This window comes from Lepisosteus oculatus, chromosome 12, assembly GCF_040954835.1.
Source record: "Lepisosteus oculatus isolate fLepOcu1 chromosome 12, fLepOcu1.hap2, whole genome shotgun sequence".
In the NCBI taxonomy this organism is placed as follows: Eukaryota; Metazoa; Chordata; class Actinopteri; order Semionotiformes; family Lepisosteidae; genus Lepisosteus; species Lepisosteus oculatus.
In genome coordinates, this window is record NC_090707.1 from 12,756,009 (window position 1) to 12,783,328 (window position 27,320).

The 27,320-nt window shown below is 39.2% G+C and overlaps 2 protein-coding genes across 12 annotated transcripts in view; both read left to right on the forward strand.

The window, feature by feature from the left end:
- The window catches only part of pkp4 (plakophilin 4), an 84,486-nt gene extending 66,974 nt beyond the window's left edge, over positions 1-17,512 (forward strand). For all 11 annotated transcript variants that reach the window (XM_069196933.1, XM_069196935.1, XM_015358744.2 and 8 more), the window contains 12 exons: positions 9-222; positions 7,095-7,278; positions 8,910-9,027; positions 9,688-9,879; positions 10,023-10,196; positions 10,819-10,969; positions 12,282-12,474; positions 12,841-12,925; positions 13,019-13,136; positions 13,907-14,038; positions 15,045-15,118; positions 16,525-17,512. In XM_069196933.1, coding sequence (XP_069053034.1) covers positions 9-222; positions 7,095-7,278; positions 8,910-9,027; positions 9,688-9,879; positions 10,023-10,196; positions 10,819-10,969; positions 12,282-12,474; positions 12,841-12,925; positions 13,019-13,136; positions 13,907-14,038; positions 15,045-15,118; positions 16,525-16,779 — 1,890 coding nt within the window. In that variant the 3' untranslated portion in view covers positions 16,780-17,512. The remainder of the gene's footprint in view (positions 1-8; positions 223-7,094; positions 7,279-8,909; positions 9,028-9,687; positions 9,880-10,022; positions 10,197-10,818; positions 10,970-12,281; positions 12,475-12,840; positions 12,926-13,018; positions 13,137-13,906; positions 14,039-15,044; positions 15,119-16,524) is intronic.
- A 3,709-nt stretch (positions 17,513-21,221) lies between these two features.
- On the forward strand, positions 21,222-27,245 carry dap1b (death associated protein 1b). The gene is made up of 4 exons (XM_006636434.3): positions 21,222-21,415; positions 24,674-24,767; positions 25,321-25,384; positions 26,995-27,245. Exons 1-4 carry the CDS (start codon positions 21,349-21,351, stop codon positions 27,109-27,111), a joined length of 342 nt encoding a protein of 113 aa, XP_006636497.1. The 5' UTR covers positions 21,222-21,348; the 3' UTR covers positions 27,112-27,245.
- Positions 27,246-27,320: the final 75 nt, after the last annotated feature.

Sequence of the window (27,320 nt, forward strand, 5' to 3'; positions counted from 1 at the left end):
CTTCTCAGGTCTGTCATCTGGGCGGTATCAAGCACCTGGTCGACCTTTTGGACCATAAAATCCTTGAGGTGCAGAAGAATGCCTGTGGAGCACTGCGGAATCTCGTTTATGGAAAAGCCACCGATGACAACAAAATAGCTGTGAGGAATGCTGGTGGGGTCCCTGCGTTACTGCGGCTGCTGAGAAAGACGGTAGATGCCGAAGTGAGAGAACTTGTCACAGGTATGCCTCCCCATTATTGCTTCCATCTCCCTGGGGTATTGATCAAAGCTTGGAATCCAGGCTGTCTGTTCGTTTCGTGGATTGGATTGTTTATTCATAATTACGTTTCTGCATGTTTTTAAGATCCATTATTTATTGCATTTCGTGCCGTTTTGTAAACATTGAAAAACATTTTAGTGTTTTGGAAACAACTGCACCCAACATAGCCTGGGGGAAAAAATACACACAGGCCAGTTAATAATTTACCCGCCCCATATCCTGAGTGAGACTGCCATGCTGACTGGCTTCACAGCTGGACAGGCCCTTTCAGCTTGTTGCTGTGGGTGCTTCGAGCAAAACCGTGTATCGGGGTCAGCCACTGAGCCAGAAGCAGTCCAGTTAAGGCAGGTTTGCACTCCACTTGCTTCAGCCTTTAGCTTGGGTCTAAGCCAGAGGTCACGTCGCTTCAGAATCTGATCAGAATTGGGTCACATAGGCATTTGCAGTGTCCGTCCATTCTGAGGTATTGTATGCAGAAAATTTACTGAGTTATTGGAAAAGGGCAAGCAGGCATATTTGAGTTTTCCTGCATTTTTTCTCATGCGCTTGAATGCTGGACAGAGTATGCACAGAATGATGTGTTGCATAATTTCAATGGTGAACTGCAGTTGCAGAGTGTGTTACATGTTAGGGGAACCCACTTCATCTACCGCAGTGCAATGTAGCACCCACCTGGGTGACACAAACCGTAATCTGCAGCCATAATGCACCAGCAGCCTCACTATTATGCAGATCCAACAAGTACAAAACTAAGAAATTGCTTTGAAAATTGAATTAAGGGTGTGCTTTAGGAAAGCCAGAAAGTATGGTTTAGCCAGGATACCGTGCTAACTTTTACGAATTGCTGTTACATCTCCAATGCACAAACAGAAAGGACCTTAGATACTGTAAATAACTCTATTGAAGTCAGTGCCTCTTACAGCACAATGTTCCTGTTCACTATTCAACGGTATTGGTTTGGATATTCTGAGCCAGCAGGAAGAGCGCCACCTTCTGGTCTACCCGCACCTTTTACAGTAACTGCCTGGCTGTCCTTGTAGGTCTTGGAGGTCTCCACTCCTGTCTCTGTTGACATTATGTTATCATTAATTAAAAAAAGACATCAACCTACAGAGCTCGGATCTTTAAAACTGTTTCAGTCTTTTGCTTTCTGCTCTTGTGTTCTGTAGGTTTTTTTTGGGGGTAAAAATATTACATTACATTGCTAGACGATTTTTAATTGTTAAGAATAATGGTATCCCCCAAGTGTTTGAGAATTGTGGTGCTAGGTTAGCTCAATATTGGTGATCTGAAAAATCCAGTTAAGCCGTCTTGTGCAACAGTAGTTTGTCAGGCTATAGTTGGGAGAATTCCCCAAGATTCTGGCTAGACCCTTTATTTTAAACTTCTGACTAAGATCACTCCATTTGTAAGAGCTGTACTTTCAGGACGGCTGGTATTACATGTAATGATATTTGGTGAAAGCTATACGTTCATGTTGTTCTTTCTGGCATGTAATGGATTTTAACAGGAGACATAGATGCAGGCAGACAACCAAATCCAGTTTTTATTAAATTTAGTTGCACATGTTGAAAGTCAGTGGAAGAGAATGAAATGTTCCCAGGTGAATTTGTCTCCTGAGCATGCTCTCTTCTGAAGCATGCTTCAATCAACACAACAGGATGTAATAATGAAAATGAGCTGCCCTGTGGTGACTTTGGAATCAAGAACATTTATTCCTGTCCTATTAGTTGTCATTTACTGGGGGTAAATGACTAAATGCAGAGCAGCCGTTCCATAGAAATGCAAAGAGGACACTTTAAGAAACAATGCCAATTTATCATTGATAGTTTCGTTAATTGCTAGCACACAAGTATTTATTTTTTCCTCTCAATATTTTAACAACATAATAGACATTTAAAAACCCCTTTATGTTAGGCAGTTAGTCAAGGACATTAACGCAATGTCATATCTGAATAGTCAATTACAATAAAAATTACCCAGATGAGAAAGTTAATCCCATTATATTTGTTCAGAGTTTTAAAGTAGTGAAGTTCTTTATAGGAGATGTAAATAAACTACCATCATTTATTCTAAACACAAGCTCTTAATCAATGAGTCAAAAGCTTGTATTTTGAAAAACATGCTATTTAGTATGTGTGCTCTTATGTTAATTCGAGTCTCCAGAAGAAAATAATCAAAACAGTGACACAGGTCTACATTCTGGTGGTAGGATGATGGTGTTTTTTTGTAGTGGTTATCTGGTCTCCATGTGGTAAGTTGTCTAAAGGAGTGGGAACAATTGCACACAGGAAACGAACTCAATCGATGTATAACAAATTATCATAATGTCCCACACAAGCTTGGAGCATCAATACTCTTCCTTTTGCTCAGTACTCTTCCTTTTATTTTTTTCCCTTTAGAAACCACTAAAGGTGGAAACAAGCAGGTGAAGGATGGGCAGATGGTGGTTAGAGGGGTCATGGAAAATCACTGCATGATAAGTGTAGGCATTGTACATTTAGGAGGTTGGGAAGGTCAAGCGTCTGTTTTCATCCAGCAACAAACCTCCTGCCAGGATAACACCTGATCCAAACAGTTCTCCATGATTAGTGTCTGTTCACTGTTGTCAAGTTCTGGAACTTTCCACTATTAGGTATTTTGGATTTACTCTATTTAAATTTTTCAATTACAGATCATTCCCCGGACCAGTGCAATGCATATTCTTGTCTTTTAAAGTCTGTAAAGCAGTATGGTGCCAGAGGAAACTATTTGGCTTTTGCATACTGTGAACTAACGTAGTTGTTCATTAAACGAAATTTTATTAAGATGCTGTTACACACATTAAATTGCCTCTTTATGGCTGGTCTTTATTGTGAAGGATATGCAAAACTACCACAAATCTCTACCTGAATATGCATTTTCCATGCCTAGACAAACTTCAACACCTAACCCTAAAGGCAAGGACCGCAAGAAAAGATCTCTGAGTATCAGCCACACCCCTTGGATTAGCACATGTGCCTGAGCAAGTTTACAGCCTGGAGCTCTGCAGACATTTTCTCTGCCAAGAGTACATAATATTGGCATAACCTCTCCTTGACTGATTCTTTAAAAGCCTGTAACACTACTATCCATTTGATATGACATAAAACTGCATATCCATTTAAAGTTTAGTCTCTGAATGAGTAAGAGTTTGAGCACTTGAATATCAAGAATAATTACCAGGGATGAAAGCTCATAAATGATTCATAAACCAAGGGCAGGAGAAAAACCAATAGCTGCTTATGATCTTTGTTGGGTTGGGTACATGGTTATGTTTGTTTTTGTCTCTAGCAGCCAATATAAAAACGATTAGAGACTAAAATTATTTTAATGTGTGATGGAAAACAGTGCCTCAGGGCTCAGAATAATGGACCAAGCAAGTGTTCAGGCTTGTATTGAGTTGGTGGATAAGCTACAACCAATCCTCTCGGGTTAATTTGGATTCTATGTTTGAAAGCATATCTTTTCTTATTTTTTAGCTTTGGAGCAAAGTCTTCTTTTTTTGTCTGAAAATTCCATTGGGAACTGTATTATAAATGCTGGACCTGGAAGATGTGCTTGAACATCAGTTTTATAAATAAAGCCCTGCCTTAGGAGTAAAAATGCATTCTTATGTGAAGTTTTGAGTGGTGTAAATAAGGTTCTATGTATTAAAAAAAAAACATGGACTGAGCATAATGCTGAAATTCTAATGTGCTCAATGTATATATGGAAAATGGTCTGATTCATAGGATGAAATATGCAAAGCATTTGCTAAACGCCGTATGTGGTAGATCATCTTCAAATAAGAGTAATTGATTTTCCAAAATATTATAATTTCTCATTCTTAAGTTCCCAATTTATAACAAGAAGAGACACTCATGTTCTATTTTCCATTTACATTTCTCTTGGTAGGGAATTATGAATGTTTCTTTTTAGATAAAATGCAGAGTATGGCTCTCTTTTGGGTATTCAAACAATGCTTGGGAAACATTTTGACAATTAGAAAATGTGTTCTTTTTCATCTTAATCCAAAGGTTTTTAAATGATTTGTGGTGAGCACACATGTTTTCTTGTTTTATAGTTAATGATTATGTAGAGGCTGAGATAAGTAAATCTGGCTCTCGGTCAATTATAGAACAGGAAGCTAGTCTATAACAGTGCAAATAAGAATGTAGAGAAGTAATTGATCAGAATCCTGTCCTCCTCCTCAGATGATTTAAAATTTTGCTCAGGACTGTTATCACATAGATAATCAGGATATCAGTAATATATATTATATTATAATAGCGATTAATCCTAAAAACATTCATCACCTCTGAAACACATCAGCCATTGGCTGCAGAGACAGACATTACTAAACAGTGATGGAGGAGTTTATAAACTGGAATTAGCTGTGATTTGTAATCCACACAGGTCTCAGACTGAGTAATGGGCAGTATTGGCTTGTATTCTTTACTGGAGCAGACAGTAACTGAGTAAGAAGCCCTTGGAAGGTTTCATTATGTATTGAAAGGATCCTTTCAACCAGTTCAGTGATTTTGCATCTGCTATCACTCCACCTTATTATTCTCGAAGCACAAATCAGAGCCATATTCAGCATACAGCTTCTTTAAATTGAGTTGCTTTAATAAAATGTTGTATCTAATGTAACAGTTTCTGTAACATTCAGGTAACTCTGAAGTATTTCTACAGTATGAATCTTCTGGCTATAGTCTTAGCAGATCTAGTATTATTTTTCCCTTTCACACTTCACATTAGGTGGGTGGGGGGGATCGCCTGCCAATCCTACTTCAAATGCAGAGTTTCGGGTGTGCCGAAGACCGAACTCAAGCAGGCAGGATCTTGGAGCTTTGTGTATAGACAAGCCGGCTACTTTGGTTTGCCCTGCAATTTCAGAATGCCGACAGAAGAGCTCAAATGCCAAATTAGAACACAGACAAAGCAGTCAGTGATAAAATTCAGTCCCACAGGTACCACATACGTCTCAAACCATCTGTGGTTAGCCAGCTTTGTGCCAATACAAGAATCCTTGTTTACTGTAGGTCTTCTCTTTCAATTCAGACTCTTTTACCCAGTCATTTTGTCTTCCATTTTGTTTGGCTTGGTTTTAATTTATTCCACAGATTTTAGTTTTGTACATTTTTCTGTAATGCCAATTGGTTATAATGTCATCTCATTATGTTCATGCTCATTATGTCCTTCCCATCACTGCTCTCAAAAGGTGTTTACTTTTTTTTGCCTCAGATACTAACCATTGATGTTGTAGCAGAATGGGGGACTGTTTTTTTTAAAGCATAATTGTATTCTAATGAATCTGCAGCACAACATTGCAATATTAATTAAAGCACAATAGCAAGTGAAAGACTTGGAGAACAATTTATTTTTTTCCTATTTCCTTCACTTAAAGCCGCATTGCATTGAGAGACCTTAATAGCAGTATCAACTGAGGCCGATTTACCCACTGATGTTGAATGAATCAAATTTATCAAGCTTGAGATAAGCAGTATGCGTGGAAATTCAAGCAACAGAAAACTGAACAGCTGTCCTACAGTATTATTTCTGGAATTTGTTAAGTTGGTTCGGGCATTTGATAAAGTTTTACTGTGATATTTGTGGAAAAACAATGCTAACCTAGCACCTAAATTAAAATAAATATTCATATTAAGACTTTGATTTATGTACATGTATTTACAAGGCTACAAAAACATGATATCAGGGGACTGGTAGGCAGGTTATCACTGCATATCTTGACAAGAAGATATACTGTATTAAAGTTAATACTGTATTTAAAATAAACTGATTTTGACTTGAAGAAAGCTAGAAGCCATAGATTTATTTTTCAAGCAACAATATTGGGTGTTGTTCATATGTTGTGCAAGGCAAAGTATAGATATCTGAATTTTGGGATATCTTTGTTTTGTTTTGCATTCTTTGCATACAGCTATTGAAAGCCTGTAAATTAAAGCAGTATCCAACCTTAGTCTGGTGCCTTGATATTACTTTCTGTTGTACTTACTATTTATTTGATGTATATTTTTACATAATATGCAATAAACATGTGAGTACAGCATCTTTAATGGCAAAATCACAGTTGATTTTTGCAAAAAGCACTCTCATTTCTAACATAAGAGTATAACACATTTAAAAATACCTAATGTAAGTGTTCATCAGTTCGCTTAATGTAAAAGTACATGGCCAGAATGTAATGGAAAGAGAAGTGACAGGAGGTGGGTGTGAAAATAGAAAAGCACTGAAGAGAAACCCTTGGATTGCAAAGAGCCCCTGGCTTAATAACCATCCTATTCTAAGATGTCAATTATAATTAATAAAGTGCTGAAAAATAAGTGGAGCTGGCAATGTGTTCTCATTCTCTTTAATACTCACCTGAAAAGTAGAAAGGGCATTCTTCTTAAGTATAAGGCTGTTTACATATCTTGATTTGCTGCTTTTTGAGAATTTACTTTTCAGCCTACCTACTTGCAAGAAAAATCAAATAAAAAAATCAATTTACATACTTTATAATCTAGAACAGATGTTGAATTAACTGCTAACTCTAAAGGAAGACATAATTGGAATATTTTATAGGTTTGGCCTGATCTGAGTTTTTAAAATGTTTTTTTGTTTTCCTTATACTGCTGATATTTTCTTAACATAGGTCGCTAATTTCCATCTTTGTGTGTATTCATTTTAAAAGGCAGCATTTTCTTTTTGTCTGGAGTTTTCAGATTTACTCATACTGAGAAATATCACCTGTACACGACGGCTGATGAAAACCACGGCATGCATCACCTGTGTAATATTCCCCCTCTTGTTTTTTTTTGTCTCTCCAGGGGTGCTGTGGAACTTATCGTCTTGCGATGCAGTAAAAATGACAATCATACGGGATGCCTTAAGCACACTGACAAACACTGTGATAGTCCCACATTCTGGCTGGAACAGTTCGTCCTTTGATGATGATCGCAAACTGAAATTTCACTCTTCCCTTGTACTTCGAAACACCACAGGTTGTCTGAGGTAAATTCAAATCCCGGTCAAAGCTTTCCAACAGAACGAAAATCTTTACTTAAGTGACATCTAGTGGATAGACTGAAAACTGTGGCTTAGACTTTTTCTACTAAGTGGCATGTTCTCACACAAGAACAAGTAAAGGACAATTCCACACTCAAAAAATAGAAAGAAGAAACAATATGTCAGCTATAGAGCTTTCTTTAGGTGTGACACCTGAAGTATTCAAAGTGTTCTTTTGCAACTGACCTAGTTCCCCCCTTGAATATTCTCACATATTAAGAATTTTAATCGCACGTGATAAAAAAGATGACTGCATTTTATTATTTCTACTTCTCTTTCGGCTTTGTGCACTTAAAAGCAAAGATAAGGTTGTTTTTCAGAAATTGTTTCAACAGAAACTGAAGGTCATTAGTCTGAAATGTGGGGGGCTTAGTGAGGTGAAGTAAGTTTTATTATGTAAGAACATCTATAGCTTGCCTTATTATTTTTTTAATTCATATACCACTGGCTCAGTCACTCATGACATGAGACAGGAAGTTTTTCCAATGCGGTGTGGCAGTGCCTGGTACGCAGTGTCTCGAGAGCTGGAGGGTTTCCAGGATGTGACTGCTGTGCTTTATGGCGTTCATGGTGTGGTCCTGCAGTTGCCTCCCCCCAGGTCTCAACTCCCACCTACTCCTGCTCGTACTGCTCCACACCTTTACGTTATCAACAACTCACCCCTCCATGTTCACCCTGAACGGAAGGTTCTTTAGCTGTTTCTGTTCGCCGTGTTCTGCGAGCTTTGGTTTGTGAAAGGCTCGGGCTTTTGTGAAGAGAATAGATGTTTCAATTTCAGCGGGCATGTTTTTTCTGCTTGAATTGCTGCTTGAATTGACTTTTTTTTGGTCAGCGATGTGGCAGGCTTCTGGGAAGCAATTAGGAATATCACAAACCTTGTAACTCTTTCCATGCAATTGTAGTTTAACTCATTTCCATCCCTAATTATTAGTGAATTAGTGAAATCTGTGTACTGGAGCTCAGGATTAAGAGGGTTTCTTTTCTATTTTTCTTGGTCAGCCCTGTTACTGATACTGAATGCCCTTTGATTTCAACAGAAAATATTTTTATTATTTCAGCTTACTCCAAGGTGACTTAAAAATCTTATGAGGATCAAATGAGTTTCATAGTATATAGGACTCTGGCTTCCTAATTAGTCCAAGGTAGTTTGATCTGGCTAGAACAAGTTCTTCCTTGAACTTTCTTTCCTTTCTCTGAGTGGGTGTCTTAAATTATCAGGAGCTAGCTTCAGCAGTGGCTTTTACATATTATAGTCCATGCTGCTTTTCTTCTCAAATAAGCAAATACGACTTTGCAAATTAAACTGTTGGTTACTGCTTTGGAGATTTGCAGCTACACACACGATTAGTCTCTCATTTCCCCCACCAAAGCTTTCCTAATGATGTCGTTCAGTCTCTGTGGGGTTTTTAATAAATAATTGATGCCATCACACAATCAAGCCCTCTGGAAAAAAAAAGGAAGAAACTGTCTCCTGGGTAGCACGTCTTATTTGGAAACAGGCTGCTAGGACGAGATTGCTGCTGCTGGGTATCTGTGTGTTCTGCATCATTTAACGAGACGTCTTTCTGGCCATGTAGGAATCTCAGCTCGGCCGGGGATGAGGCGCGAAAACAGATGCGGACGTGCGAGGGGCTGGTGGATTCTCTGCTGTATGTCATCAAGGCCTGTGTCAGCACGTCTGACTTTGACAGCAAGGTCTGCAGCTTTCATCCAGATTGAGCTTCATGGGCGTCTCTGCACCACACGTCTCTAGTGTCTTTCTGCAGTACTTGAAAAGAAAGCTGCCTCAGTACACTGCTCTATACGTTATTGTCTTTAAAGTTAACAAATGCATCATGGTTATATATTAAATAAACCATTCTTCCTCTGTCCCAGTGCGATGGAAAACTCGCATTTCTGATATAGCATTTGTTCTAGTCAGCTTGTCTGTTGTACATTAGGGACCTGGTGTCTTTTTTTCCCCCAGATAGGTCTTAGGATTCCTGCACATACAGTACAGTATATGTGCATGAGGAATTGAGAATTCTCCTCAATTTGCATTTTCCTCAGTGTTGCTAAACTTACTTTCTAGGAAATCCATTCTTGTTTAATATGCGCAGAGTGTTATTTTTTTAAATCAATTTTTTTTTGTTAAGCCGTCTAGAGTGTGAACGCCAGTATAAAGACATCACACGGCTCCTAATTAAACCATTTGTTTTAATCCTGACATTTATTAAAAGCTTAAAAACATTAATTAGTTATCACAGTGTGCTCTCTCTGCTAGTTGAGTGTTTTTCAAGTATGTTTCTTTAAAGTTGTAAAATATTTAAATACATGCTGTTTTTTTAATTAATAAGGTTTTCTTTTGCTTTTAAGATTGTGGAGAACTGTATTTGCACATTAAGGAACTTGTCATACCGTCTGGAACTGGAGATGCCTCAGACTCGTCTGCTGGGAACCAATGAGCTCGATGGTTTGCTGGGGAACGAATCTCCAAGCAAAGATGTAGATTCTAGTTGCTGGGGGAAGAAAAAGAAGAAGAAAAAGAAATTGGCACAAGACGACCAGGTTAGGCTCCCTGTACCGCCTTTAAATAATAAAGGATATCAAAGACAAAATGGAGTTCTGAGAAATGTTGGACAGGTCAAAAGCTCTTAAACTATACAAGTGTTTATATTTCCATGTATACATATTTCAATATCTCTTCTCAGTGGGATGGAGTTGGCCCAATTCCTGGATTCTCTAAGCCTCCCAAAGGTGTTGAAATGTTGTGGCATCCGACTGTAGTGAAACCTTATCTAACCCTCCTTGCGGAAAGTTCCAACCCAGCTACATTAGAAGGATCAGCAGGGTCTCTTCAGAATCTTTCAGCAGGCAACTGGAAGGTAGTTTGTCTCAGTTTCATTTCAATATCAAGACCAACTGTGCATGGTTGACCGTTTTGTTTTTTGTCAGGTTAAGTTTGATGCCAGTTCTATCGTGCTGTACAGCAACACACTGGCCAGATGCGTAGTTTATAGTCAAGACTTCGCAGTTATGAACTTCCATTTATTGCATAATGCACAAAACACAGTGGTACATCATACTTATATCATACATATCGTCTGCTGTACTGTGTATGTCCTGAGAGATCACCACGAATAAGAATTCCAGTGTGCAGGTACATAAGGCAATAAACTCCTCTACGCCTCTCTATTTTGTTAAGAAATGTGAAACTGTGGCTGCTTTTCCTTTGCAGATTACTTCTTTATTGTAGTTGACTCTTCTAACACTAAGCCATTGCTTACATTTCGGCAGTTAGACTCATTGCGATGTGTGTCTTTCAGGGCAACTAACCTGTTTGTCAGTCGAGGTTTTGATTGTTTAGAAACCCAGACTCCACAAGCAGGATTTAACTGTGTGATGTTATTGTCTTACTCATGGCAGGTGGCCAGATTAAAAATGTGATGGTATGTGTTTGTTAAAGCATGAAAATAGCCATCTTGCTCTGCTTCCCTTTCGGTTTAGTTTGCAGCCTATATCCGGGCAGCTGTCCGAAAGGAAAAGGGTCTCCCCATCCTTGTGGAGCTGCTGAGGATGGATAATGACCGGGTGGTGTGTTCTGTAGCAACGGCCTTAAGAAACATGGCCCTGGACGTGCGAAACAAGGAACTTATAGGTATGGAGTTTTATACTGTACCTATACTCTGTTCTCTAGAGGATGTATTTTTAACTATTGAAACTTTGAAGACTTTAAATCTCTTACTTTGGGCAGTTGAGGAGAAAATTGACAGTTTGCATGAAATCAGACAATCTCTTTGTTGGCAGTGGTGAGGAATTTTTACAATCACAAAATTAGACTAGATTATTTTTGTATTTTTTGTGTGTGAATGGATTTTTGTTTCTTATTTGTACCACAGTTAGAGATACTAATCAATACAGTCTGACTTCTTTAGGGTAGTCCTCTAGAATAAGAAATCTGTAGAGGTTCTAATGATGGTTCTTTACTTATCATAGCATATCATAACACTTCAGTAAATATGGCATGTTTACACCAGCCCATAAACACAAACAAAAGTCTGACTTTCTCTTTAGAGCTCTCAATGTACATGTAACGGCACAATGGCCAAAGAAATATGTAAAACTGGACCCTATGCAGTAGCAGGTTTAATATCATACACGGGGTTTGAGAGAGAGTCAGGTGCACTTAGCCAAATCGTAGAGTCCGGAATCGTAGTCAAAGGGAAGCACAGGTCAGGAAGCCAGAGATTCAAGAGTCGGACATCAATCAAGGAGACACGAGGACGTTAACTAGGAGCTCCACTGGGATACCCTATACTGAGCACTGTGGTGGTGATAAAGTGCCCTTAAGTATTCTGAGAACCAAGAGGTGTATGGTGTGATTCGATAATTAGCTTCTATGCCGGGGTTTGCAGGAATTGGAAGGGGCTTGTTTCTGATTATGGAGGGCCATGACAATACATATTGCAAGTCACAGATCTGCAGTATAAAGTGAATAGCAGCTTTACTCCCCAAATTCAACAGTTCATAAGCTTGAATAGTCGCTTATGAGTTTGTTTTCTCTTTCTCAAAATACATTTCATTTTCAGCTATTTAAAACACCTGTGGCAGCCAAAGCTCCACTAATAATAAAAGTCACACAGAGACTTGGTCTTAGCACCTTAATAAAGGCTTAGGCACACATTACATTGCGAACTTGTGTGCCTTATAAAATGAGATGGGTATTTTAGGATTCCCGAAGCATCCTGCTAATTGTAGTTCTGATCCCTGTTGTCCTCCTGGGAAAGGTTGCAAAGGTTACCTGTGTTTCCCAGTTTTTCCCCCATCTCCCATCATTGTTTCTGAATTACATATTCTGAAGTCAATAAAATATATGTCCCTAAGGCCTTGTGCCCCGTCCTACCTAAAACAGAATGAGTTGGGAGAGTTACTGTGTGAAATCTCCTCACCTTGCTTTCTGATTTCTACAGGCAAGTATGCCATGAGAGACCTGGTCAACCGTCTTCCAGGCGGCAATACGACATTACTGTCTGATGACACTGTGGCAGCTATCTGCTGCACCCTGCATGAGGTCACCAGTAAAAACATGGAGAATGCCAAGGCCTTGGCAGACACTGGGGGCATCGAAAAGCTGGTGAATATCACTAAAGGAAGAGGAGAAAGGTGTGTGTCACTCTCTGGACCGCTTAATTTCAGTTTGATGTATTGTTGAGATTGTTCATCTCTAATGAATGAAATCCAATATTGTTTTGTAATCATCTTATAATTTTGAACTACATTAAGCAACAGCCAACATGGCCTAAAAAAATCTAGTTTGTATTTAGTTAAAGTATGCTATAGCATAACCCACAGGTTTAGTTGATGGGAGTTTTTTTGTTTAAATATCACAGAAGAAAGCTTCTGACAAAAGCACAAAAAGCTTTTAAAAAAAAGAAATGTATTTTTGACAAAAAACTAACTGGGAAAAAAAGCATTTGAACGTTGGGGGGGGGAAAAAACAAATCAAAGCCTCTTTTTATTTCTTCTAAGGTATTCGATGAAAGTTGTGAAGGCTGCAGCTCAGGTGTTGAACACACTGTGGCAATACAGAGACCTGCGCAGCATCTATAAAAAGGTAACGGGGGCATCTGCACAGGCACAGTCCAGCTTGGTTCCTTGTGGGATGTGAACCATTCTTTACCAATTTGTTTGTGTTTCTGGATTCCAGGATGGCTGGAACCAGACCCACTTCATTACTCCGGTGTCCACTTTAGAGCGAGACAGGTACAAGTCACATCCTACTTTACCAACCAGCAACCTGCAGATGTCGCCAGTCATCCAGTCAGGTGAGGGAAAAAAACAGATATCCCTACAAAGCGGAGCCTCCGGGCTACGAAGCCGGGCTGACCTGGAGAACGCAGCGTCTGTAAGACAGGCCAAAGAATCCACTCACTAGGTCTCTCTGAGGGCAGGTTGAAAGGCTGGGCCGACTGGCAGGAAATGCCATGAGTCGAGCAGGCAGACAGGAGGCAGAGCAGGGAATGAGCGCCACAGCCGGGCAGCACAGAACAGGGAAGCTGCACAGTCACGCAGATCAGGTTGGTTGCTATGGATGCCATCCACAGTCGGGTAGTGATAAGGAGACAAGGAGGGGGGATCCAGCAGGCCCAAAGGTTCCGTCTCTAAATTGGGATTGAGACAGATTCAGGTACAGGACAAAATACAGGATGTTTAACTCGTAGGGTGTTTCATGCGAGGGGAACTTGCAAACATGAGAATGATTCGATGACTGAGCTTCTTGCTGTGGACAGGGCAGGCCTTAAGTAACCAGTGATGTTGGGGCAATTACCCATTAATTGGGGACAGGTGGCAATAACAGCCAACCTGATCGTGTTCTCACGGCACCAGCAGTTGTTTGAGTCCATGTGCAAAAGCAACCAGTTACCATGGAGACCGGTGGGCTGCGAGCTCTGGTTTGCCTGGATGTAACATTGTGAAGAGTTTTGTTTATGTTCCTACTGGATAAAACAAGATGGTTCTGACAAGATGCAGAATTTAACAGTATATGGTCACTCTTTAATCTTACCTTTTGTCCCATTTGTTGTTTATTTTGCAGCTGGTAGTGCAACATCATCACCTGCTTTGTTAGGAATAAAAGAGCAACGTTCTGATTATCAGAGGACACAGCCATCTATGCAATTTTACAACTACCAAGGAGACAACAATGTACATAAAAGTCAGTACACAGGTAAAGAAAATTGATACTGTACAATGCAAGACCTTTTTTTTAATGTTCTCCTGAATGGCAAATTTTGAACTCCAAACTGTCAAACAATGAAAAACAAGAAGCTTGGTCTTTCAATTTAAAGATCTGCTAATTGTGCCAGAGAAACATATACAATGCACATTTTTCAAACAATTATAAAATGTACACTTCATATTTCAGATTTTGCGCAGATCACACATTTGTATTAATGTTACCTGTTTAGCACCATGTCAGGTTTCATAAATCTTCCTTGAATATCACCACTACTGTATAACTTTGACTGTTTTCCTAATCATCAAAAGAACTTCACATTCCTTTTTTGCTTTAAAGTTCCGTTTGTTTTTATATCCGTCTGTTGCCCTGTACTACATTAAGAGCAGCTGGGCACAACTACAAAGCTCATTGTGTTTATGCCTCTGAGGTAGAGAAGGCGTTGTTTGGTAGACACACTGTTGCCAGATGGACTTTGTTCATAGCACTGCTTAAGACAGACATGTCTGAGATGCTAGTGTAAACATTGCAGTTTGTGAAGGGTGAACTGGTGCATTTTCCTTGCAACTGCTCTGTCTCCATTCTAAATGTACAACTACGGTTGAAACCTCAGAGATTATTTCAATCATTTTTTTAAAGATTATCTACAAAATATTCTAATTCCAAAGTAACCTGTGCCACTTTTTTAAAAACACTACTAAAATAAAGTGAAAACATACAGATTGAGCTCCAGTGAGCTCTAATTCTACTCATAGAACTGCTCTAATCTGCTGCAGTCCCAGATTATCTTTATCTACTTTAAATTTTAAATAAAGGCTCTGCAGACTGCAAGAAAATAGCACCTGAATTCTTCCTTTGGATAAGTTGTTTTTTTAAAATGTATAGACTACAGAGTTTTAATGTCAGACTTTCCACTTTGTTTACACATCAATAGAGTTTAACAATGTATGTATGATGTAATTTAATTGAAGAAACTTGACTTTTTTCTTCTCCACAGGGTCTGGGAAGCCATCTCCATTTTATATAGGTTCGTATTCTTCGCCACCGAGGGAGGAATCAAGGAGAACACAGGTGAGAATCTTCCCATAAGAGAAAGGAAGAAAAAAAATTAAAAAGTCTTGGAATAAAATCAAGAGAAAATGTTATATCATCTGTGAACACAGCTGGGATTTGTTTTTCTCTCCTCTACACAAATAAGAAAAGACTGTAAGATATTTGTGCTTTGAAAAATGGTGGACTGCAGGCATCTACCTTTATATTTTCTAAAGTAACTGCCTCAGCAGGCACATAGTCTAATATTTCTGACACCTTTCAATACTTATGGATTTGTCAATGTAGGATCATTTGGGAAAGCAGTGTTTATCTGGTATCATTTAGTACAGACAGATTTTTGGTCAATTTGTTTAGTCCAGTTATTTTTATGTTATAAATGTACCATATTTCAAACAAATGAGGCCAGCTGTGCCCTTTTTCTTTTTTCCATTAGCTCAGCATTATGCTGTGATGAGTTTCATTGGATGAAACGGGTCCGGGTTAGGCTGTGATACCAGAGCACAGTCATTAATCAGCCTTCTTCACGTGCAATGCGGTTGTGAGATGAGCTACAAATCAGAAACTGGGGAGAGAAACAGAACAGCGTCACATTAATACGTCAAAAACAAAATCTAAATCCTTGGCTTCAAGATTCTGTAAATAAATCTTGAAAGAATAACACCCTATCTGGGACAGTCCTTTTGTCATTTGGCTTTCTACTGGTGTTCACATGGCCTCAGTACTGCTGTTTAACACCACTATTTACTGTTTTTGAGTATAATATATATAATTATATATAACATGATATAGGAGTTATTTCAGATTTACATTTATTTTCATTGAATAAGCATACCTAAGTTCTGAAATTAATATAATAATGAATAATGTAGCAGATTCTTACAATTTATAATTGTAACAATAGTAACGGTGCTGCAGGGGTTAGCATTGCTGCCTCACAGCACTGGAGCCCTGGGTTCAGTTCCAGATCTGGGGATCTGTGTGGAGTTTCTATGTTCTCATGGGTTTCCTCCCACAATCCAGAGACATACTGATAACTTAATTGGCTTCTGAGAAACTTGGCCCTGTTATGAGTGTCTGTGTGTGGGTGTGCCCTGTGATGGATTGGCATCCAGTCCAAGGTGTATTCCGCCTTCCACATTTTGCTTGCTGGGATAGGCTCTGGCCCTCTCATGGCTCTCCCTGCATTGGATAAAACAGTTAGAAAATGGAGAAAATACAGATGGTTAGAAAATACATGATAAAGAAGCATTTTTTATAATAAATGTTACAAGATAAACTTTATTTGTGCTGCCTACCTTTCCTATTGTATGTTCAGCATCAAACCAGCTTTCTGAAAGTCCAGTTTACCTTCCATTTTGAACATGGAAGTCTAATGTGAATATCTAATGTTGTCTTACATTTTACTCCTTCAATTTCACCTCCAGCATCAACAGCTGTATTATAGCCAAGAGGACCCCAGCAGGAGAAACTATGACACCTACAAAGTTTACCTGCAATCTCCACACAGCTACGAAGACCCCTACTTTGATGAACAACTTCACTATCCCTCTGCTACAGAGTATACTTCCCAACCGCATGGACTCAAAACAACGACAAACTACGTGGACTTTTATTCCACTACACGGCGGCCTTCTTACAGAGCGGAACAGTACCCTGGATCACCAGACTCTTGGGTATAGAGGGATTTCTTTTTTAAAAAGAGGCTAATTTGATTAATTGTTTTCTTTGTTCGTTTTTTAAGTGAGCTGAATGTGTCTGATGGGAAAGAGAATGTGAACCAAAGAAAGGGATCAAGGAGGTGTTAAAATGAGAGAACCATGAATTTGGTTTGACGGGGGCATAAGGAGATGTGTCAGAGTCTGCTTTGCTCTGTCCAGATTTCAGAACTTTTTATTTGTAGCTCTTGTAGATTGGTGAAGGTGTGGGTCACATGATGAAAGGCTTGCAGTAGAGAAAAAGCTGAGGAAAGTGTACGTAGGCCAGAATTAATCAAGATTTCATATCTATGAAGAGAATTTAACGATGTACAGAGGAATCAAATTGTATTCCTTTTTTGTTTTATTGCTGTACTTAAAACTGAGATTGTGTATGCCATCAAGTCTTGTACATTTTCTTCATTTCTTGTAAATACAAAACAGAAAATAAGCCAACTTGTTCTAAGATCAGCAGCTCTGGTAAAGACATGTGCCATGTGAAAATTATATATATTTAAAAAAAAAATCTGGCATCATTACACAAGCATTCAAATGCTAATAAACTACTTTTTTGTTTTTAAATGGATTGTGTAATTGAAAACATAGATATATTATCTTTATTTTTCCATTTCCTGTCCTGTTTCTTTCATGGGATAGTTCACTGCCATTTTCTATGCACATGAAACAGAAATAAATGTGAACGTTTTGTCCATGGAAACTAGTTACTTCTTGTTTTCTCTTCTGAATCTTCTTTCAAGATTGTAAAAGTTATTGGGGTTTAGGGAAAAACAAAATCTCAAATTATGTTTCATATGTAAAGTCTTCAGAATATTTCATGAAACAAGATTTCAACATCAATAAGCTCGAAACCCCTAGAAGAGCACAACTGACTAAATTACCTCAATTTAAACCCTCCTTTTATTTTCTTTTTATTACATTTTCATACCTCTATCCATGTAAATAGTATTAGCATACCATGAGGGCTCCGTTGTACCCAAGGAGACAGGATCACTCAAGAAGGGGGTAATAACCATGGACTGGAAAATTGCTAATGCAATGTTTGCCTATAGGAAGGTTGACTTTTCTTACATGTAAGGTTATGGAAACAATTATCAGGACTGAATTAAAGGATCACCTATATAGAAATAGCATCACAGGGGATAGTGGGTGTCATGCCCAGGCAAGCAGGAGCTCACAGTCCTTGGTTGCCTGTGACGGAGTAACATTTGGTCGAGTAAACACATTCATCTTGGGCGTCTCGGAACACGCTCAGGCCCTTTATCCATTCGTCCCTCATTTTTCCAATAATCTCATCCATCCTCCAATCAATCCCCTGATTAACCTCCCTTTATGACTCCTCAACAGCAGCTGGAACTGTGACATCTGAGCTACTCCGGTGTAGTGCGAGTCCAGCGATACGCATCAAACAGAAACCAGAAAGCCAAAACCTGAAACTCCAGACCTGGAACCCGACATCCTCCAGGAGCACTGAAGCCAGTCCAGCACTGCTCCAGCGGCGTCTCATTTCCCTACCCACTCTGCTGGAGGAAATTAACACACTCCATACAACCTGATCCCGTCCACCATTTTGCCACTACATCTCCGGCGAACTCCGATCCAGCATCGTCCACCAGCCACCGAAAAATCGCCAAGCCTTCCGCTGGACAACCTTGGCAGTTGGTTTCAACTAGCCACAGTGTAACATGAACTAAGAAAAGGCAGGACTTGCCAAACCACCTTGCTGAGTTCTTTGAACAAGCAACAGCAGTATCGGATACACATAGAGCATTTAATGTGGTGTATTTAAGGTTTCAGAAAGTTCCTACTTTCCATTAATTTTACATTAATTCTTAAATTGCAGTCACAGGCATTCAGGGACACCTAAGTGTTTGGATAGAGAATTGGTTACTAAATAGAAAACAATACACGTAAGACGAATACACAGATCAGGATGATGTAATTAGTGGAGTACCACAAGGACCTGTACAAGGACCACTGATGTTCCCAGTTTACATCCATGATCTAGATTCTGCTACATTACTTACATCTACTGCTCAATGTAATAAAGGCAAACAAAATGTTAGGATGTATAGCTAACGTATAATTTAAATCAAGGGATCTTGTGTTAAAATTGTATAATGCACTAGTAGGGCCTAATTTAGATAGTATATAGTATTGTGGTTTCTATATAGAAAAGATATTGCTGCTCTGGATTCTGTCACATTGTAGGACATGTCCTACACTGACAGGCAGAAGGAACTGAACCTTTTTAGTCTTGAATACAGATGATTACGAGGGGACTTGACACAAGTAGTCAAAGTCCTCAAAAATATTGACGGTGAACCTAAATGTCTTCTACAGAATGAATTGCAAAACACAGACATACTGTAAATGCATAAGTAGACACTATTTCCCCAAGCCGGAAAAATATGCTCTACAATACTGTGGAACACCAGAACTCGTCACATTTGGAACTAAGCATTAAGAACTGTAGAGCTTTTTCTCAGGTGCACTTTTTTGTTGGTCAAGAACATGATGAAGGATGATTCAGCTGACCATATCACAATTCGGAAATGCAATGTGCTCTTTAGAGCACTGAAATAGCAAGCATACATTGCCAGGTGTGGTGAGAAGTGCGCTGTATTCTGACCATGGTATCCTGCTCCTCGGAATTCTCGGTGGAAGACTGTTGATTACAATGGCTGCTTGAGCCCTGGATAAAAAATTTGCTTCCAATTAAACTGCAGTTGCTCGTCTTTTTTCTGCACTTGCCCTTCAAATTAATGCCTGGATATCATGGTTCCATACTGACATCACCTTATACACTGTTGCTCATGAAGCATTAGCTAGCCGAGATGTCTTGTTCCTGCCAAATGCGTCGCAACAATTACCCCTGTTCAAACTCTCCTGTGAAGACTGGGGTATCCATTTGCAATCATGCTAGCCAAAATATGCAAATAGGCCTGTCCAGCATTCTGATACATAACCCACAGCATAGCAGATATCGTTTGCTTGCAAATGAGCAAGCAAATATTGCACTGTGGCTTTTATTTGTAGCCTCAAAGTTAAATGTTAATCTTTTGCAACCAGAATATTTACAATCTGCAATTTTGTGCAAATATGCATTAATATCACCCAATCTTTTAGAGCCCATTGCCCACAGCCCTCACAAAAAGGTGACTAACAATGGATGGGTGTAAAATGTTTGCAAAATTAAAGCTTACTAATAGTCTTTGCTTATTATCTAAACAATATGAATTTATATTTGCTGTGTGTTTGCCCCCCTGGGGATGAATAAAGTTGAATGCATTGAATGGGCAACATACACTAACTTCCATTTAGTTCAATGAATTAATTGAAGATCATAAGATTTCAGGTACTAGCTTTCATGCGGGTATATGCACACATTCCCTGCAAAGCTACTGACATCTGTGGTGTTATACACCTTGTTTAATCTGTGTATTATCTAGTTTGAGGGCATATTAGGGTGGAGTAAAAGTAAGTTTACACTCTTGAAAGCACGAGTTTAAAACAGGCCTAACGTGTTACACCCTGTTCAGCATCTCGGGAAATGTTTATGAGAGGCGACTTGGTTGTTACTCTCCGTTTGGTATTTGTTTTTGTATTTATGCCATTTATTGAAGTTTTCAATACAGACTGAAATTGAGAAATCTGATCTCTGCATGCTCAAACAAACAGAGAAATGCGCAAGGGACATAAAATTAAAAACATTAGTAAATATCTTTCCCAGATGACCCATGCACTGTGTGTAAAATAATGTTACAGTTTCATGTGTTTTGAAAAATAGACAACATATTATATTTTCTCTTTAGAGAAAAACGTGGTTATTCTCACGGTATATAATATTTACTTCTAAATCGTCCTTCTGTTTTTAATTTACTAATATAGTTAAACGTACACAACACTGTTAAAATAAATAAACGTCTGATTTTTATTAACGTTTTCAAATTAATTAAAATTACAGGGTTACCTTTACAGGCAAGGCAGTATCCTGCAGGTCATTGAGGTGTTTGAAAAAAAAACCAACAAAAACCCGCAATCAGTGAGCAATCATAACTTGATTTGTCGAATTGTTTATCGTTTGTTTTAGGTGGCTCGGATGATATAGACATCGCAACTCAGCATGAACATGAACTCTTGTATGTTTGTATGTTGTCTTGACTATATACACTTATTTCTGTTATTTTGCAGTTATGGATATAGGTTTCGACCTTTGTTAATTCATCCATCTTCCTCAATCACACACTTTTAAACTAAGAGGTTTTTAACAAAATGGTCGTTGAATGATGCACAATTTTTTTCTGCAACTTTCCAGTTTAAGACGACACAACACAACCGTGCCGATTGCGTAATTATTTCAAGCCTTGCATGGTTACGTAGCTGTTTTTTAAACTTTCATATCCCCACCCCCACAAATCAAAATTGCCTGCATTAATTGAACGAGACGTCATTCGCTCTTCAGTGGTATTGCTATAAACAAGTGAGGGCGGCTTATACTACGTGTTTTGCTACTTGTGTAATCAAAGTTTGAAGATGGTTAAGTTGTCTAAAGCTGGAATCAAACCGAACTCTGCGTTAAAAGCTGGGCATCCTCCTGCAGGTTGGTGTTTAATAGTAGTAATCTAATTACTCTGCTGTTTCTTCTGCTACGATTAGGTTTTATTTTCTTAAAATAATACACATTTCGTGGAACCCGAAGATGATAAATAAGCTGCTTTGTATCCGTTTTACTGCCTTTTTCTTAGAAAATGATATCTTCGCTTTTATTTGTTCTTGCTTCTGAGGTTTAAACTTCCGCTCTGGAGTTGAAGCACAAACAACATAAGACGTACTCTAAACTTAGAATTATATATTTTTTTCAAAACCGCTACAAACGTGGCACAAAATCCACATTTACATAACGGCTACACTGTGATCTCAAGTCAAGATGTTTGTGCCCTTTTAACTTCCTGTTTTTGTTTTAAAAGAACTGTACTGTAAACGAATTCTAGCGTGTAGATGCAACGCTAGAAACTAGGGGCGCATTTGCATTCTAGTTAATCTCAACAATTATAATGTGTATATATGCATTATAGATTGCATCAGCATTTATTGTTACATGATCCAATAAAAACTGCATTTTAGAATGAGCATTCGAGGACGTCATTGCAAGTGTATGAACGGCATTCTTCGTTTGTTCTCCACTTTTTGTAATTGGACTGTAGTGAATTTTAAAACCAGTCTAGGTTTTTTTTTATCTTAAATACTAGTGGTACTGTATTAATGATTACCTATGTGAGGTTATGCTCACGGTTGCTTTAACCCAGATCTTATTACCTTTAAAAAGTTTTAGTGTGTAACAAACTGCTACTTCCTGTCCCTCAGTCACACAAGGCTAGTTTTCTCTGTGAACGTATTGTATATTTAGATTATTTGGTGTCTAGGACTTTGATTGGCATTTTAGTTATTTAGTTTATAAGTCAATTCCTGGATGTATCTTTTCAACCAAATTGGATGATAGTTAATTAACTTGATTGACTTGAAATTGACTTGACAGACCTTTAACAATGTCTTTTCTTTAGGAGTAATGACTAATTACAGTCTGAGTTTAATCTAGGAAAACTCTACAAGGCAAAATCAAGCTTAAAATGTACAAATCCACACATCTGTTTTACTTGCTCATGCTTTGTTTTACAGTGTCCGAATGATCCCTGCCTCTACTTCAGGCACAAGAGAATGCTTTCATCTGTAACTGTCTGGAAATGGTAGTGCAGGAAGCCTTGCCCTAATTAACAGTGACATCCTGCTGCTTGCGTTCTGAGTTCTCATATTATTCCATGTGGCTAACCTTCTACAGTGCGTGAAGGCATTGACAGAAAAACATAAATATGGGAAGGTGCCAACAGTTACATCTGTGTGTCGCCGTCTGTTTAATTTGTACTTTGTTCATCTAAAAAACCACTACATCCGGTAAAGACTATGATCTGGTAAACCCTTATCTAGCAGAAATAAATGTAACCTTTACACAGTCTATAAAGCTCTCTGTAAAGTCAGACCAATGCTTTTATGTTTACTGTGAATCGCTGTTCTACATCATTGGCTTGTTGGGTTTACAGCTAAAGTACTCTTAGGGGGAGGGAAGGTTAGTCGATTGAGTAGTACTGTCCTTGGGAATCGCACAACCGTAAGCTTATTTCATGCAATTTCATAAAATACCCGGTTTTCAGTGACTGGAGATAAAATTAAGAATATGCAGAAATAGCTGCTTGGAAAGACCTGATTTTAATTAACACAAGAGCAGTGAGAAGTATGTCCCTGCCACGCGTGACAAATGAAAATCTGGTAGCTGTCTGCGTGATTGAAGGAGGCCTGTCTGTGGGAGACGCAGGCCTCGGACAAGGAGATGTTCCGCATCAATAAGCGGCAGACTAGTCTAGAGAAACCAGGGCTCGGGGCCTTGGAGCCGTAAGGTCACAAACTGGAAGGCGGAAGGTCTCTACACCGGCCCAGGACTTGTCACTGCTGTCTAAAACCAGACAGATGTAACGGCAGCAGAAGTAATTGTAGGCAGAAATAACCTGTCAGCATGACGGTGGCTCTCTCTTCATGGTGGTGCTCAGCATGTTAAGAGACTTCAGGGAAAATGTGTTGACAGCTGAAAGATTAAATCTTGCCTTCTGCTGGCTATAGAACAACTAATGTGGTGGCAAGGAGACTGGTGGAGTGCTTTATTAATGATCCAATTGCAGATCAGAATGAACGCACCTTATACCGAGATGGTGGCAAGTACTAAGCCAGCAATACGTTTTTTCTTGAGTCAGTGGTTTTTTCCATTACTTCTAGCCAAACACTGGAAGGGTGGATTCATCCAGAAGGATGATACAAGATTGCACAGTGCTAGGATTAGAAGGGCATGTCTTCAGAAAAGACCATATCAAGGTCTTGTTCTGAACCGCTCTATCTGACGACAGTTCAGTAAAACGTCTGCGTGATCGGTTCACCCCTGCCATTAACAGGGACTAGTCACGGCTGACTGGCCTTTGTACCCTGGCTGTAGCTGTGCAGAAATAGTGGTCAAGCATTCCACAGCAGTGTCCAGCAGCTAATCAAATCTGTGCTCCAGTGCTCCCAATATAACACTGGTGCCCTGGAGAAGTCATACTGTACATGATTTTTACTTTGGACTGTTTTTCTGAGAACTTGATTTGCTTGAGAGTTGTTTTTTTTTTTGCATCAGGATTTTCAACAGCAGTGAGATTGTATAGCGAACACATTTTTGTGTAATTAGCCAGAAAATACGATTAGTCTGTGTTTTAAATATGTTGGGCTGGGTCAGAAAATTCAAGTTTTTAAGCACTTCCTGGCCGGACGTGGAGTAACGTCAACATGCCAGCTTAAAAAATGCACTTCAATACTTTAACGGCAGTGTGACTGGGAATGGGTAGTGGCTTGTGGCTCGAGCATTTAAAACTGACATTCACCTGCAGGCCACCTGTCTTAATTTCAATTCACCTGAACATTGTGATTGACATCTACTAGCATGAATGAGTGTTCTATGATCTTCATGACAGGTGTGCAGTATGATATGCTTAGTGTATATGGCTGACCTTCTTTTAGATCTTTTTGTTTTTAAATGTTTTTTACTCCATTCTTTCTGGTCAACATTGGTTTTTTTTTTGTAATGAGTCTTTCAACTTGGACAGATTATCCAATGTTGTAGGTAAGAAACTATCAAAATCTAACCTTGCATGGCAGCTTAATAAGGTCTGTCAGTTTTTCCTGCAGAAACCTTTGAATCTTAGCCTACCAGCTGAGAAACGGAGGTCTAGTAGACATGACAACCTGCCTTGGTTGTTTACTCTGCTTTTCCTTTTTACAGTGAAGGCTGGAGGGAAGAGGGTGGCGAAGAAAAATATGGAAGAGAATGCACCCCCTGAGAAGGAGGTGAAAAGACCTGCAGCAGACAAATCAAGGTAGCTTCTTATGGGGTGATGGGACAGCTTGGTATAGGGGGAATTGAAATAACTTAAAGTGAATTCACTAGACCTTGACATGTGCTGCCTTTCATTACAAATCTCTTCTGAGTGAAGAATTGAAAGATGATGGATTTTGTCCCATAAGAAATATGAAAATGGTCAGTTCCTGTCACATTGAGGTTGGATACATTTTTGTTGTATCTGGAAATCCTGTGTGCATATTCATTTAGATGTTCAGCAAGGGGACAGTGGCAGAACTTTGCTTCTGATAAAATAGTTTTTTTTTTCCTGTGGCCCTATATTAACACACAAATGCGTAACATTTTGTAATGGTTTGCTTTGTTACCTGATATTGGTAAACCTTTTGTTTAGAGATCCTTTAAAATAAATCATTTCAGAACCCTTTATCATGCAGCTATACAAATAGCTCATTAAATAAAGTCTAATTATATATTCGATTCATATAAAGGAAAAAAATACATCTGAATTTCTTCGAGTACTTTTATTACAGGAGCTGTAAAAATATTTTAATCTTACTTCTCATTTCCAGATCTGTGACCATTCTTCCCAAAATGCAGTCAATCAGTATCCTGTTATCTGGCACTCTCGAAAAGGTTGGTCATCTTGTAAAAGCAAAACTTTTTTCCATTTGTGTGTTGGGGTGGGAGAGAGCTCTGAATTCAGATTCCTTCTTGGGGATTAGGTTTTGAAATGGTTCTCCAGAACCCCAGTTTTAATGATATCTGTAATGTTGTGCTACCAAGATGGGAAGAGCAGCCTGTTTAGAGGTAGAGAAAACCCCAGGGAATCCCGCAGGCAGCATGCTGGGAGCTGCACATGGAAACGGGGGTGAGCAGGTAGTGCGCACAGCGGGAAACTGTGCAGAGAGCGTGCCAAGCCTGCGGATGTCGTGCTGTGGCAATGTACGAAACCAGGGTGAGAACACGGTCCAAGATCATGGTCAAGCAGGTGGGGGTCAAAGACAATGAGAACAAGCTAAGCAGAGCCCGAAGTACAAACTGAAAGGCTGGGAGACGAGGCCCAAGCCAAACCGTAGAGAAACGAAGCTGGGGGGTAATCTGAGAGATGAGATCAATATCCCGAACAGTTAGAGGCGCACAAGGACAGAGACTTGAGGGGCTCGGTGATAAAACCTGGGAACAGTAACTGGAGGGCTCGGAGACCAAACTCAATATTGGAGCCATGAGCGCTGCTGGATCCAAGTATTGATCTTGAGAAAAACCTGAATGGGTGTGGTTGTAAACTCCAAGGTGCTCTGTATGTCCAACTAATTGGATTTTGGTGCAGGGAGACAAGTTGATGGTGATGTTTATCTGCTGCTGCTTCAATGCTAGCTCAAACATAACCGTATGGACTAATGCTCGCTTCTCATGAGCAGTTTTCATGGTTCTTAAAAGCTCTGTACTTTGGTAGGAGCTGGTGTTCCTTGTCAAGAAGACCATTTACTGTCAAAAAGAGATCCAGGAGTGAAATTCATTACATGCAGTAGTTGTTCAATTTAGCAATAACCAGTCTATATGCTTTAACAGGCTACATCAGAGCTAATGTGTTAATTGTGTACATAATTCTAGAGAATTGCTTTTTCTTTCAGCTTGATTTTCAATTATGTTTGTCTTGTTGGCCATAAATGTGTCCTATTTTGGCATCTCCCGTCTCTATCCATTTTGGTTACCCCTTCAAAATGTGAGGCAGTTTTTGCTTGTGGAAATACAGGGTGCAACAAGTCAAAAACGTTTGGTTTGAGACCCTTCTTTGTTTTACTCCTGTGCTCCCTAGAGTTTGGAATACCCTCCTATATAAACCAGACATGAAGACAACTCCTCTTGCTGCTAGCACTGGTTGTCAGCTCTCCTATTGATGGCTGTTTTAGAACACTTGGTAGTGTTTGTACATAATGAGCCACCGTACCTGGAGCAGTTTTTTATGTAGTGAACACTCAGAAATATTTTGATGGAAAAGTTGGAGAAGTGCATAGCATCCCTGGTGTATAGCCTGTTCAGTAAGTGTTTAATCAGCTTTCTTTAAATGTTACATAAGTCTAGTTTCTGCCACCTCCACTCAACACAACCTGCTCTCACCTGAAATTGAATATTGAATCTTCTGAACTAAAATTCCATTTTTTAGAAAATGGATTTAAAGGCAAATGCATCACTCCTTAGTTTAAACCAAGTCTGCATCTCATTTTTGTCCATTTATTTTTCAGCTGAGTCATGATTTTCCAGCTACCCCTGCAAGTGTTCGACATAACAAACCCAGACCTGCAGTTGAAAAGTTGTACACCCCGAAGATGTACTTTATCCAGCAACCTCGCAAGTGCTAAAACAAGAAGTCTGTTGTGTGTGTGTGTTGGGGGGTGACAATAGATGTAGGAGTCTGTTCTCATATGTGGGGCTGGGGGAGTGGACTTGTGTGGCTTTGAGTATTACATTTAACCAATAAACACTGTTAAGCTGATGTAAGTGTTTTAATATCCCACGTGCACTGCACACCTCTTTCCAGATGTCTCCAGCCTTGCTCCTAGACAGCCCC